At 36.1% G+C, this 14,511-nt stretch overlaps 1 protein-coding gene across 11 annotated transcripts in view; it reads left to right on the top strand.

The window, feature by feature from the left end:
- Positions 1–14,511, top strand: part of ATM (ATM serine/threonine kinase) — a 149,539-nt gene that overhangs the window by 28,831 nt on the left and 106,197 nt on the right. For 10 of the 11 annotated variants that reach the window (XR_011467070.1, XM_070384262.1, XM_070384263.1 and 7 more), the window contains 5 exons: positions 7,468–7,637; positions 9,020–9,391; positions 10,170–10,361; positions 11,101–11,196; positions 12,267–12,492. Coding sequence is in view for 10 of the 11 variants with exons in the window: in XM_070384262.1 (XP_070240363.1) it covers positions 7,468–7,637; positions 9,020–9,391; positions 10,170–10,361; positions 11,101–11,196; positions 12,267–12,492 (1,056 nt within the window). In the remaining variant the exon portion in view is untranslated. Of the gene's footprint in view, positions 1–7,467; positions 7,638–9,019; positions 9,392–10,169; positions 10,362–11,100; positions 11,197–12,010; positions 12,038–12,266; positions 12,493–14,511 lie in introns of those variants that run through there. The other variant, XM_070384270.1, reaches the window with a different exon arrangement.

Below are 14,511 nucleotides of genomic sequence, written 5' to 3'. Positions count from 1 at the left end.
GGGTTATAGGGTAATTCTGATTTTAGTCTTTTGAGTAACCATCAAACTGTTTTCCACATTAGCTGCCCCAATTTACATCCCACCAGCAGTGTAAAAGGGATCCCTTTTCCCCATGTCCTTGCCAGCATTTGTTATTTGTGTTCTTTTTGATGATAACCATGATAAACATTGTGACAGCGATGAGGTGATATGGTTTTGATTTGCATTTCCCTGATAATTAGCAATGTTGAGCATCTTTTCTTCTTCCTGTTGGTCATCTGCATTTCCTCTTTAAAAAAATATCTGTTCAAGTCTTCTGCCTATTTTTAAAAACTTACTATTTATTTATTTTATTTTTGGTTGCACTGGGTCTTTGTTGCTACACATGGGCTTTCTCTGGTTGTGGTGAGCAGGGGCTACTCTTCATTGCAGTACACTGGCTTGTCACTGTGGTGGCTTCTCTTGTCACGGAGTATGGACTCTAGGTGCATGGGTTTCAGTAGTTGCAGCACACAAGCTCAGTGAGTTGTGGAGCAAGGCCTTAGTTGCTCTGTGGCATGTGGAATCTTCCCAGACTAGGGATCGAACCCATGCCTCCTGCATTGGCAAGCAGATTCCTATCCACTGTACCACCAGGGAATTTCCCCTTCTGCCCATTTTTTAATCAGGTTGTTTGTTTGTTTGATAAGTTGTATGAGTTGTTTATATATGTTGGATATTAACCCATTACTGGTCATATCACTTGCTAACATTTTCTCCCGTTCAGTAGGCTGTATTTTTGTTTTGTGGGTACTTTTCTTTGGTGTTCAAAACTTGTGTGTTTAATTAGGTCTCATTTGTTTATTTTGTTTTTATTTCCTTTTCTTTAAGAGACAGATCAAAAAAAAGTATTGCTATGATTTATATCAAAGGGTGTTCCGCCTATCTTTTCCTCTAGGAGTTTTTTAGTATTCAGTCTTTTAGGTATTTAATCCAACTTTTTTTTTTTAATATGGTGTTGGAGAATGTTCTAATTTGATTCTTTTACATGTAGCTGTCCAGTTTCCCCAGCACCACTCATTGAAGAGACTGTCTTTTCTCCATTGTATATTCTTGTCTCCTTTGTCATAGATTAACTGACCATAAGTACAAGGGTTTATTTCTGGACTATACACTGTTCCAGTGATCTATGTGTCTGTTTTTGTGCCAGTTCCATACTCTTGATTATCAACCTTTGTAGTCTGTATGGTCTGAGGGCAGGGAGTGTGATTCCTCCAGCTCTGTCCTTTTTTCTCAAGACTATTTTGGCTATTTGGGGACTTTTGTGTTTCCATGCAAATTTTAAAGTTATTTGTTCTGGTTCTGGGAAAAATATCATTAGTGTCATTTTATTTTGGCCACAGACAGCATGCAGGATCTTAGTTCCCCAATCAGGGATTGAACCCATTCCCCGCTCCGGCCCCCAACCCCTGCTGTGGAAATATGGAGTCCTAATCCCTGGACTACCAGGGAAGTCCATCATTGGCATTTTGATAAGGATCGTGTTGAATCTACGGAGAAGGCAATGGCACCCCACTCCAGTACTCTTGCCTGAAAAATCCCATAGACGGAGGAGCCTGGTAGGCTGCAGTCCATGGGGTCGCTAAGAGTCGGACACGACTGAGCGACTTCACTTTCACTTTTTACTTTCATGCATTGGAGAAGGCAATGGCAACCCACTCCAATGTTCTTGCTTGGAGAATCCCAGGGATGGGGGAGCCTGGTGGGCTGCCGTCTATGGGGTCACACAGAGTCGGATACGACTGAAGCGACTTGACGGTGGCGGTGGCGGCGGCGGTGTTGAATCTATAGATTGCCTTGGGTAATATGGTCATTTTAATAATATTGATTTCTCCAATCCAAGAATACAGCATATCTTTCTGTCTGTTTGTGTTGTGTTTAGTTTCTTTTATCAGTCTTACAGTTTTCTGAGGACAGGCTTTTTGCCTCCTGTAGGCAAAAGGTTTATTCCTAGGTATTTTATTCTTTCTAAGGCAGTGGTAAATGGGATTGTTCCTTAATTTCACTTTCTGGTAGTTTGTTATTAGCGTATAAAATTGTAACAGATTTCTGTATATTCTTTTTATATCCTACATCTTTACCCAGTTCATTGATGAACTCTTGTAGTTTTTCTGGTGACATCTTTAGGATTTTCTATATATAGTATCCTGTCATCCACAAAAACAGTGACAGTTTTACTTCTTCCTTTCCAATTTAGATTCCTTTTTTTTTTTCTGATTGCCATGGCTAGGACTTTCAAAGTCATGTTATATAAAAGTGGTGAAAGTAGACATTCTTTTCTTTTCCTGATCTCAGAGGAATGCTTTCAGCTTTTCACCATGTGTTTCCTCTATGTCTGCTTTCTAGGAAGTTTTCATTATAAATGATGTTGAGTTTTATCAAAAGTTTTTTTATATTCTATCTATTGAGATGATCATATGGTTTTTATTTTTCACCTTGTTAATGTGGTATAATATATTACTGATTTTCTTTTTCTTTTTTTTTTTTTTAATTTTATTTTATTTTTAAACTTTACATAATTGTATTAGTTTTGCCAAATATCAAAATGAATCCGCCACAGGTATACATGTGTTCCCCATCCTGAACCCTCCTCCCTCCTCCCTCCCCATACCATCCCTCTGGGTCGTCCCAGTGCACTAGCCCCAAGCATCCAGTATCGTGCATCGAACCTGGACTGGCAACTCGTTTCAAATATTGAGAAATTCTTAAATTTCTGGGATAAATCCTACTTGGTCATAGGGTATGATCTTTTTAACCTATTGTTGGATTTTTTTTTTACTAGTATTTTGTTGTGGATTTTTGCATCTGTTCATTAGTAATATTGGTCTGTAGTTTTCTTTTTTATGATATATTTGTCTGGTTTTGGTATCAGGGTGATGCTGGCCTCACAGAATGTGTTCAGAATTGTTCGTGGCTCCACGGTTTTTTGAAATAGTTTCAGGATAGGTGTTAAGTCTGTAAATGTTATAGAATTCACTTGTTAAGGCATCTGTTGCTGGACTTTTGCTTGTTAGGAGCTTTAAAAATTACTGATTCAGTTTCATTGCTATTTATTGGTCTGTTCACATTTTCTGTTTCTTCCCAGTTCTGTCTTGGGAGATTGTACCTTTCTAAGAATTTGTTTTTTCTAGGTTGTCCATTTTATTGGCATATAGTTGCCTATAGTAGTCTCTAATGATCCTTTGCATTTCTGTGGTGTTAGCTGTAACTTCTTTTTAATTTCTGATTATACTGATTTGGGCCCTCTCCCTTTTTTTTCTTTATGAGTCTGGCTAAAGTTTTATCAATTTTATTTTTTCAAGAACCATCTTTTAGTTTCAATGATGTTTTCTATTATTTTTTTTAGTCTCTATTTCATTTATCTAAAACCTGTTGGAGGACTTTCCTGGTGGTCCAGTTAAGGTGGTTATGAATCCACCTGCCAGTGCAGGGGTCACAGGTTTGATCTCTGGTCCAGGAAGATACTACATGCCTTGGGGCAACTAAGCCCATTGGCTAAAACAACTGAACCCACACATTGCAACTACTGAAGCCCATGCACTCTAGAGCCCATGCTTTTCAATATGAAAAGTCACCACCATAAGAAGCTCTGACACCTCAACTAGAAGAAGCTCTGACACCTCAACTAGAGAGTAGCCCCTGGTTGCCATCACTACAGAAAGCCTAGGCATAGTAACAAAGACCCAGCTCAGCCAAAAATAAATAAATAAAATAAAATAAAAATAAAACTGGGCTTCCAGTTCAAGATGGTAGAGTAGAAGTACATGCACGCAACTCCTCCTGTGAGAGCACCAAAATTACAACTAAGTATTGAACAACCATTGATAGGAGTATGCTGGAACCCTCCAAGAAAAGATATCTCATGTCTAAAGACACAGAAGAAGCCCCAGCAAGACAGTAGGTGGGGTGCAATCATGGTAAAATCAAATCCCACATGTGCTGGGTGGGTCACCCAGACTGGAGAACAGTAAAACCAAAGTTGTTCTTGCACTGTTGTGAAGGTTCTGAACCACAACTCAGGCTTCCCAGCATAGGGGTCCGACAAAGGGACTGGGAATTCCCAGCAAATCTGGGCTTGAGGGCCAGCAGGATTTGATTATAGGCCTTCCAAAGGAATGAGGAAACAGAGACTCCAGTCTTGGAGGGCACAAACAAAATTTTGTGCTCACCAAGATCCGTAGGAGTGGAGCAGTGACCCCATAGGAGACTGAACCAAAACTACCTGATGGTGTTGGAGGGCTTTGTGGGTTGGCAGGGACTCACTACAGGGACAGGGGCACTGGAACGTTCCACCTTGGCATAAACCCTCTTGGAGTTCACCATTGACCCTACCATAGGGCCCATAGACCCTAAGACTGGCTTGCCTCAGGCGAGCAACTACCAGTAGGGAATGCAGCCCCACTCATCAGCAGATAATTGGATTAAAGCTTTACTGAGCAAGGCCTTGCCCACAAGAGCAAGACCCAGTTTTTCCCATCACCAGTCCCTCTCATCAGGAAGTTTACACAAGCCTCTTAGCTTCATCCATCAGAGGGCAGACAGAAGAAGCAAGAAGCACAGTCTCACAGCAGCTAAAACAAAAACCATTTTACAGAAAGTTAATCATGATGGAAAAGCAGAAAGTTATGTCTGAGAATTAGGGACAAGATAAAATCCCTGAAAAACAACTAAACGGATGGGAGATAGGCAACCTTCCAGAAAAAGAATTTGGAATAATGATAGTGAAGATGATCTAGGATCTCTGGAAAAGAATGGAAGAAAAGATTAAGAAGATGGGAGAAATGTTTACCAAAGACCTAGAAGAGCTAAAGAACAAATAGAAATGAATAATACACTAGAAGGAATCAAGAGCAGAATAACTGAGGCAGAAGAATGGATAAATGTCCTGGAGGACAGAATGGTGGAAATCAATGCCACAGAACAGAAGATAAGGGGAAAAATCAAAAGAAATGAAGACAGCCTAAGAGTCCTCTTGGAAAACATTAAGTGCACCAACATTCATATTATAGGGGTCCCAAAAGGAGAACAGAGAGAGAGAGAAAGGACCTGAGAAAATATTTGAAGAGATAATAGCTGAACACTTCCTGAACATGGGAAAGGAAATAGTCAACCAAGTCCAGGAAGCACAGAGAGTCCCAGGAAGGATAACCAAGGAGGAACACACCGAGACAGTAATCAAACTGACAAAAATTAAAGGCAGAGATAAAATACTAAAAGCAACAAGGGAAAACAGCAAATAACATACAAGGAACTCCCATCAGGCTATCAACTGATTTCTCAATAAAAACTCTACAAGCCTGAAGGGAATGGTATGATGACGAAAGGGAAGAAAGGAAAGAACCTAACAACCAAGAATACTCTACGCAGCATGACTCTCCTTCACATATTATGGTGATATCAAAAGCTTTCCAGACACACATAAGCCAAGAGAACTCAGCACCTCCAAACTAGCTTTACAACAAATGCTAAAGGAATATCTCTATGCAGGAAACACAAGAGAAAGAAAAGACCTACAGAAAATAAACCCCAAACAATTAAGAAAACGGTAATAGGATCATACATATTGATGGTGGTGGTGATGGTGGTGGTGATGGTGGTGGTGGTTTAGTTGCTAAGTCATGTCCGACTCTTGCCACCCCATGGACTGTAACCTGCCAGGTTCTTCTGTTGATAATTATCTTAAATGTAAATGGATTAAATACATCAACCAAAAGATACAGACTGACTCAGTGGATGAAAGCATGTGCATGTATGCCCTTCTACTTATCTCTGCTTGACCCCCCGCAAATTGTATGTAATTATTTTATATTGTTAAGTTAATCATGTTCCCTTTAGCACTTGCAATTGTAATTATCTTATATTTTATGTCTGGCTATTAATTGTGAAGACTTCCCTGGTGGCTCAGATGATAAAGTGCCTGTTTACAATGTGGGAGACCTGGGTTCAATCTCTGGGTTGGGAAGATCCCCTGGAGAAGGAAATGGCAATCCACTCCAGGACTATTGCCTGGAAAATCCCATGGACAGAGGAGCCTGGTAGGCTACAGTCCATGGGGTTGCAAAGAGTCGGACACGACTGAGCGACTTCACTATTAATTGTGAAAACTGATAAACATCTTTTACTATTGTGATTATGTAACTATTACTCACTTAATACCATTGTATCATGATTGGTCCATAGAAAAGTAATAGAATTCTGTATTATCAAAACTAGGATCTAGTAGAAAAACCTGGTATTTCTTTTTAAAATCCAGTTGCATATCAGAATTATCTTCAAATATTTTGAAAACTACAAGTGCTCAGATGTATCTTTTTTTCCTCCAGAGCTCCAAATAAGTTTATAAGAGCAGTCATGTTTAAAAGCAACTGGACTATTCAATGATCTTTTACTTTTATCTAGTTTGTTTCACTTTTTCTATTTCATAATCACTGTTCCCGTTTCCTTTAGTTTATATTCTCCAACTCCTCTTTTTTTATGTTCTTTCTGAAGCCTTTATCAATGTAGTAGAAAAACTTTTGTGTGTGTGTATATATATATATACACACACATGAATATTTATAATATATTATCTAATATATATACTTTTAAATATTTATAAATATAAAAATTTAAAAACATGCATCTTTGCCTGACTAAAAAAATTGTGAAATTTTGATTCCATTTGTTTGACTTAATATAAATAGAATGGTAGATTTGTAATTAAAAAGTACATATGTAGCAAGCAAGAAAGGTTCACTGTATAGCATAAGGAACTATAGTTAATATCTTGTAATAACCTATGATGGAAAGTAATTTCAAAATAATATATGTGTATTTGTATAACTGAAAACATTGTTAAGTCAACTATACTTCAATAAAATGTATATATTTAAAAAATAATAAAAACAAATAAAACCTATGAGACACATCTAAGTTTATAGCAAACAAGCTTACTTCAGAAAATAAGAAAAATCTCAAATAAATAGCCTAACCTTATACCTAAAGGAGGTAGAGAAAGAACAAACAAAACCCAGTTAGTAGAAAGAAAGAATTCGTAAAAATTAGAGCAGAAATAAATGAAATTGAGCCTTAATGTTTCTTAAGTAAAGATTTTCCCTAGAGATTTGGATACCATGCAAGGATGATTTCACTTGTCAAATATTTTCTTAACACTAAATTTATGATTTAATCCTTTTGAAAATTGGAATTTTTTCTTTACTTTTAGATGTTTTGGTGCTTTCAGTAAATTTTCCCACACAGTATAGCTAATATTTTACTTGGTAATGTCTGCTTTCTAGACAGCCATTATTATCTGCAAAATGTTTATTTCTATATGTCATATCCATATATTTCAGTAATTTGTTACTCGTTATGACTAACCTTATTGTCAGCTGAAGAGGAACATTTTTTTCTATTGAACTATTAGAAATAATAGCAATATTAAATGTATTTTCCTTTGTTATTTTTCAGGTTTTTAATGAAGATTCCAGATCTTTGGAGATTTCTCAGTCTTACACAACCACACAAAGAGAACTTACTGATTACAGTGTACCTTGCAAAAAGAGGAAGATAGAATTAGGCTGGGAAGTAATAAAAGATCACCTTCAGAAGTCACAGAATGATTTTGATATTGTACCTTGGTAAGTGTTCTTTTTTTCTCTTTCAGTATCATTTTAGTCTCATTAATTTTTCTCACAAGACCTCCAGTAGGTTCCTTTACCTCATTGGCCTAGCCAGAACTAGGTCACACTTGGCCACACCCAAAGCAGTTACTGACTAAAGGGGAATGTCATGCTGAGATAACCACCTGCTGAGATAACCAGGACCTGCTCAGATAACCACCTTCATGACTATCTCCTGAGGCCAGAACTAGGGCCTTTCCTATGCATATTCCCTATGCATATGCACCTTTCCTATGCCTATTCCCATAGTAAGAAGGAAGGGAGAAATGCCTGATTGGTGGGCAATCTGTACAGTGTGCCTCTTGGAATTCACTGAGTTCTATACCTCAACACAAAGAGATTTTACCATGCATAGTACCTTCTAATATAATTAAATTAGGAAGAAATTAAAGATAGCATTCAGAATTTGGAGAGTAATTTGAACCTTATGCCATATTAAAGGCACTTTTTATTATTTGCTCTGTTCTTTAGTCTTATATAGCATTCACAGTTATTTAAGTAATTATATAAATTGTGGAATTCTGTGAAATCACAAAGTTTTAGGTCTAGAAGGAATCTGTAGAATTCTTACAGTTCAGCCTTTTTTGCTTTACCAAAAAGAAAACTGCAACTGAAAAAGGTTGAGCAGCTTGCCTAAGAACAGTTACATAACAGAACAATTCATAGACTAGTCATACTTTTATGAATAATGTTCTATGATTTTTTCCCATGTCAATGTAATGTTTAAATATAGTTGAGTTATTGGGGGGGATATATATATTGATTTTGATACTTACTGCTAAATTCTTGTTTATTTCCTATAGTTGATGGTACCTATTTCATATTCTTTAATTTATCCATTTAGTGAGGTCATTTATTGAACACCTACTATGTGCCAGGCATAAGGGGTAGAGAGTGAATAAGTTGCAGTTTCTATTCTTGAGTCGCACACATTCTAGGGCACTCGCAGCAAATACTTACTGAATTAACTGAATTAATGTCGGGGGAAACATTTTTTTTTGGTTTTTGTTCTCAAGGTATATTGTTGGTGGCTGAAGGGCAGGGAAGTGTGCAGTAAGAAGTAGAATATTGGTAATTTAGTTATTTATAAGCAAATTTAGTTATTTGTAAGCAAAATATGATAGCTTACCCAGCTAGCCAAAATGCTGTCAATCTTCTTGCCACTTTAGGAAGTAGGACCAAATAATTACTAACAGCCAGTTTATTTTGAGGGTAGTCTGGAAAATGATGATGACAATGTTCTAATTAGGATATTGTATGAGTACTATGTCTATATTTATTTTCCTTTGGCATCTTAATGGAGTAGAATAATTTTCAAATTATTTGTACTTTTTTTTTAGGTTACAAATCGCAACTCAATTAATATCAAAATATCCTGCAAGTTTACCTAACTGTGAGTTGTCACCATTACTAATGATACTATACCAGCTTTTACCTCAACAGCGACGTGGGGAACGCACACCATATGTGTTACGATGTCTTATGGAAGTTGCATTGTGTCAAGGCAAGAGATCAAACCTAGAAAGCTCACAAAAGTCAGATTTATTGAAAATCTGGATTAAAATTTGGTCTATTACTTTTCGTGGTATAAGTTCTGAACAAATACAAACTGAAAACTTCGGCTTACTTGGAGCCATAATTCAAGGCAGTTTAGTTGAGGTTGACAGAGAATTCTGGAAGTTATTTACTGGGTCAGCCTGTAGACCTTCATGGTAAGTTGTCTATTAATTATATTTTGCAGCATATATATTTCCTGATTTTTGTAATTTCTAACTTCAGTTAAAAATATGTTAAATTCTGTTTCAGATTCTTTTGTTTGTTAAGGAAGTCTTAATAAGTAAGTTTGAAATATGAAGAGATTACTAAGCCCAGTTTTAAAGATGAAGTATTTAAATTTCTTTTATTTGTAATTAGCAATTATCTGTTTGCTCATAAATAGAATAAACTTTATTTCTCTTAGTATTGCATACTGTTACAATAAGATAGTACTAAGTCAAGAATTTTCTCAAATGTAGTTGGATTTTTTGTGCTCATTTAGTCCATAGAAGTTTATATATCTACCGTGTGCCAGCACATGTCCTAAAAATTGACCACAGAGTAGTAAAAAGATACACATGGTCTCTGTCCCTCTAAGAGCCTAAGTGTTTTAAAATTGAAGTATAGTTGATTTACAGTATTGTGTTAGTTTCTGGTATATAAGCAAAGTGATTCAGTTTTTTCTATATGTGTGTGTGTGTGTGTGTGTGAGTGTGTATATGTATATTTTGTTTCATATTCTTTTCTTATGGTTTATTACAGAATATTGAATATAGTTCCTTGTGTATACAGTAGGACCTTGTTGTATATCTATTTTACACATAGTAATTTATGTCTGATAATCCCAAATTCTTAATTATCCCTCTCCCACCTCCTTTTCCCTTTGGTAACCATAGTTTGTATTCTATGCAAAAAGTTTACTTTTAATATTAATTGTCTTTTGTTTTGCGACAGTCCCGCAGTATGCTGTTTGACTTTGGCACTGACAATCTGTGTAGTTCCAGAATCAGTAACAATAGGAATTGAGAAAAATATATGTGATGTAAGCAGAAATTCTTTAAAGGAATTGATAATGAAATGGCTCTTATTCTGTCAGTTAGAGGATGACTTTGAAGACAGTACAGAACTACCTCCAATTCTTTGCAGGTAATTTGAGTTCCTTAGCATGCTGCTGCTTTTTAAATTTATTTTGTAAGGTGCTCTCCATTTCTTATTTGATACTAGATGGCTTTATTTTGCAGTCATCTTCTAGAATTTTCCAGAATTAGTCCTAACTATTAAACAGTCCTTTTGTTTCATAGTGTTCTGTGTCTTTGTACCTGAATCTTTGCCCAAGTTCTTTTACTTTTTTTTCTCTCACTGCCTAGACAGTGAGAGTTACATGGTGATGATTGTCCCTAAATAGGTCCATCTGAACATATATCCACTCAGGTTATATCGTGGAATCATAAGGAGAATGCTTTCTGGGCTAAATATGTTAAATTAATGAGGGAAAGAAATTAAAAAGACAAACTGGGACTTAAGCACTAAAATGGGGAGCAACTTGCCCACTTAACCTGTCCTCAGTCAGTAATTGGAACTGAGTGATTGAAGGAGTTCCTCTGGATCCTAGTGATTTGACTTGAATTTCATAGTTGTTTAGGCTCTTTGAAAATTGAATATGACCCTACATCTAGAAGTGTTGAAAATGATAGTAACATAAAATTTATGTTCCTTAAGTACTTTTTCAGTTGTTAAGAAATTTAGTACAGATGGAAACAGTTTTAATTTGGGGTCCACATTTTAGAGATCAATATTTTTAGTTAAGTGTGGGCGTTTAAGTTTAAAGAATGCTTTAAATGGCTTTTGGTCTTTTAAGTAAAGATCTCTATTTTTTACTTCATAGTAATTTTCCTCATCTTACCCTGGAGAAAATTCTCGTGAGTCTCACTATGAAAAACTGTAAAGCAGCAATGAATTTTTTCCAAAGTGTGCCAGAATGGTATGTTTCCTAATGGAGTTCTGTGTTGTTTTAATTAACAAAGATAATAATTTTAGCAGAGTGGTAGCTACATCTTAAAAATTGTGAACCAAATTGGTCAATTAAAAAAATTATAACTGTTAGCAAGGGAAAAGTTTCTTTAACTTCAATAATTATAATTTATGTTCTATAATGTGTTTATGATGGGATATTAACATAAACACATGGAAAAGGCTTTTTTTATATGTCAAATAAAATCTGAATGACTACTTTAAAAACTAATGATAATTTAGTATAGGGAAAACAAAAATCCAAAAACCTCATTTTAGTCGATTGACTTCAGAGGCTTATGTTTATCACTGTGACTGAAAATGATTCACTGGCATGAAGTTTTCTAGTCTTTCTCAAGAGGGCATAATACAAAAAAAATCTACATTTTGGAGAAATGTAAAAAAAAGGGAAAAGTTTTCAGATAATTTGGTTTTCATTTTCTTTTTTTTATTTATTTGAGTGCCTCAAGTCTGAGTTGCGGCACGTGGGATCTTTCATTGTAGCATGCAGACTCTTGAAGGTTTGGCATGTGGGCCCAGTAGTTGAGCTCTCTAGTTGTGGCAAGCAGGCTCTGGAGTGCACAGGCTTAGTGCTTGCTGCGTGAAAGCTTAGTTGCTCCACTACATGTGGGATCTGACCAGGAATCAAACCTGTGTCCCATGCATTGCAAGGCAGATTCTCAACCACTGGCCCACCAGAGAAGTCCCTCAGATAATGTTATTCTTAATGTTTATATCTGTTGTTAATTGATGTTTTTTTTAATACTTCTGAATTTGCCTTTTAGATTGAATCTTTTATTTCTCTTGTCCATTTGTTAGTGAAATTGCTACTGAATAATGAAATTCAATGTAAGTAGTTATAAAAATCCAAAGAAGAAAAGCATTTAAAGAATAATTCACTAATTACATGAGCAATCTTTGAATAACATAGATTCAATGTTAATGCTAAGTTAATGTTTTATTTGTGATAGATAGATGCTATATAAAGGTAAAATAGTTGACAATTTGATCTTATAAATTGAAAATCTTACTTCTTTAAAGTGAGCAACACCAAAAAGATACAGAAGAACCTTCATTCTCAGAAGCTGAAGATCTGTTTCTTCAGACAACTTTTGACAAGATGGATTTTTTAACCATTGTGAAAGAACATACAATAGAAAAGCACCAATCCAGTGTAGGCTTTTCTGTCCACCAAAACCTCAAGGAGTCACTGGATCGCTATCTTCTGAGACTGTCAGAACAGCTTCTAAATAACTACTCATCTGAGGTGAGATTTTCAAGAAGAGCGAAAGCCTGTGTTTGATTCTACTTTGGTAGACTGTTAGGAAGGAGAAATATGTCAGGAAAGGCCCTAAGGATGATGAGAAGCTTAATTTTAAAAGCAAAGTAATAGCACATGTCTACAAATTGCAAAAAAACTTAGAATGAAAAAAGTAAAACTGAAGAAAAAGAATTACTTTTTTAACCAGAAATTCTTACAGACATTAAAGAAGTAGATTTCTTTGGGTAGGTTAATGGGCAGTAATAATGGTTTTGAACATACAGATTATTTGATGAAAAAGAACCTTAATTCAGAGGAGGGAAATTTTACGATAACAGAAAAGTACATAATTTAAACTAATCTAATAGATTTTGGTTGCATGAAAAGGGAGAGAAGTCATTGATAAATGAACTAACAGTCACCCATATTTAAGCAGTCATTTAGTGATGTCTTACATATTATTTCCGTTGTCATCTTAAAATCAAAAAATTCTCATTGTGTGTGTTGTTCTCTTATCAAAACTCCTATGTCTTTCTACCCATTTCTCTGTGTTCAAATAATCCACATGTCAAAATCCTCACGAAAGCCTTTTTTGATCATCTCAGCCGTATATCTTTTAATTTTCATGTTGTTGTTGTTCAGTCGCTAAGTCGTGTCTGACTCTTTGCAACCCCATGGAGTTGCATGCTAGGCTTTGCTGTCCACTGTCTCCCGGAGTTTGCTCAGATTCATGTATGTTGAGTCAGTGATGCTGTCTAATTTTCTCATCGTCTTTCTCATCCCTTCTCCTTTTGCCTTCAGTCTTTTCCCAGCATAAGGGTCTTTTCCAGTGAATCAGCTCTTCACATCAGGTGGCCAAAGGATTGGAGCTTCAGCTTTAGCATCAGTTCTTATAATGAATATTCAGGGTTGATTTCCTTTAGAATTGACTGGTCAATCTCCTTGTTGTCCAGTGGACTCTCAAGAATATTCTCCAGTACCACAATTCAAAAGCATCAGTTCTTTGGCATTCTATATGGTTTAGCCCTTACTCTGCACGTGACTCCTGGAAAAGCTGTAGCTTTGACTATACAGACTTTTGTTGTCAAAGTGATACGTCTGCTTTTAATATGCTGTCTAGGTTTGTCAAAGGAGCAAACGTCTTTTAATTTCATGGTTGCAGTCATCATCTGCAGTGATTTTTGGAGCCCAAGAAAATAAAATCTGTCACTGATTCTACTTCTGTTTACCATGAAGTGATGGGACCGGATGCCATAATCTTCATTTTTTGAATGCTGAGTTTCAAGCCAGCATTTTCACTCTTCTCTTTCACTTTTATCAAGAGGCTCTTTAGTTCCTCTTCGCTTTATTTGCCATTGGAGTGGTATCATATGCATATCTGAGACTGCTGGTATTTCTCCCAGCAATCTTGATTCCAGCTTGTGATTCTGGACCAGCATTTTGTATGATGACCTCTGCTTATAAATTAAATAAGTAGAGTGACAGTATACAGCCTTGTCATACTCCTTTCTCAATTTTGAACCAGTCAGTTAGAACCATGTCTGGTTCTAATTGTTGCTTCTTGATCTGCATACAGGTTTCTCAGGAGATAAGTAAGGTGGTCTCGTATTTACATCTCTTGAAGGATTTACCACAATTTGTTGTAATCCATACTGTCAAATAGCTGAGAAAAGAAGAGAAGGTGAAAGGCAAAGGAGAAAAGGACAGATATACCCATCTCAATGCAGAGTTCCAAAAAATAGCAGGAGAGATAAGAAAGCCTTCCTAAGTGAACAATGCAAAAAAATGGAAAATAACAGAATAGGAAAGACTAGAGATCTCTTCAAGAAAATTGGAGATACCAAGGGAGAATTTCATGTAAAGATGGGCACAATAACGGATAGAAATGATAATGGGCCTAACAGAAGCGGAAGATGTTGAGAAGAGGTGATAAGAATACACAGAAGAACTACACAAAACAGATCTTAATGACCTGGATAACCACGATGATGTGATCACTCACCTAAGCCATACATCCTGGAGTGT

Source organism: Bos mutus, chromosome 15 (genome assembly GCF_027580195.1).
Source record: "Bos mutus isolate GX-2022 chromosome 15, NWIPB_WYAK_1.1, whole genome shotgun sequence".
NCBI classification, from domain to species: domain Eukaryota; kingdom Metazoa; phylum Chordata; class Mammalia; order Artiodactyla; family Bovidae; genus Bos; species Bos mutus.
Note: the sequence above shows the minus strand (reverse complement) of the source record. Positions and strands in the feature narration are given on the sequence as shown.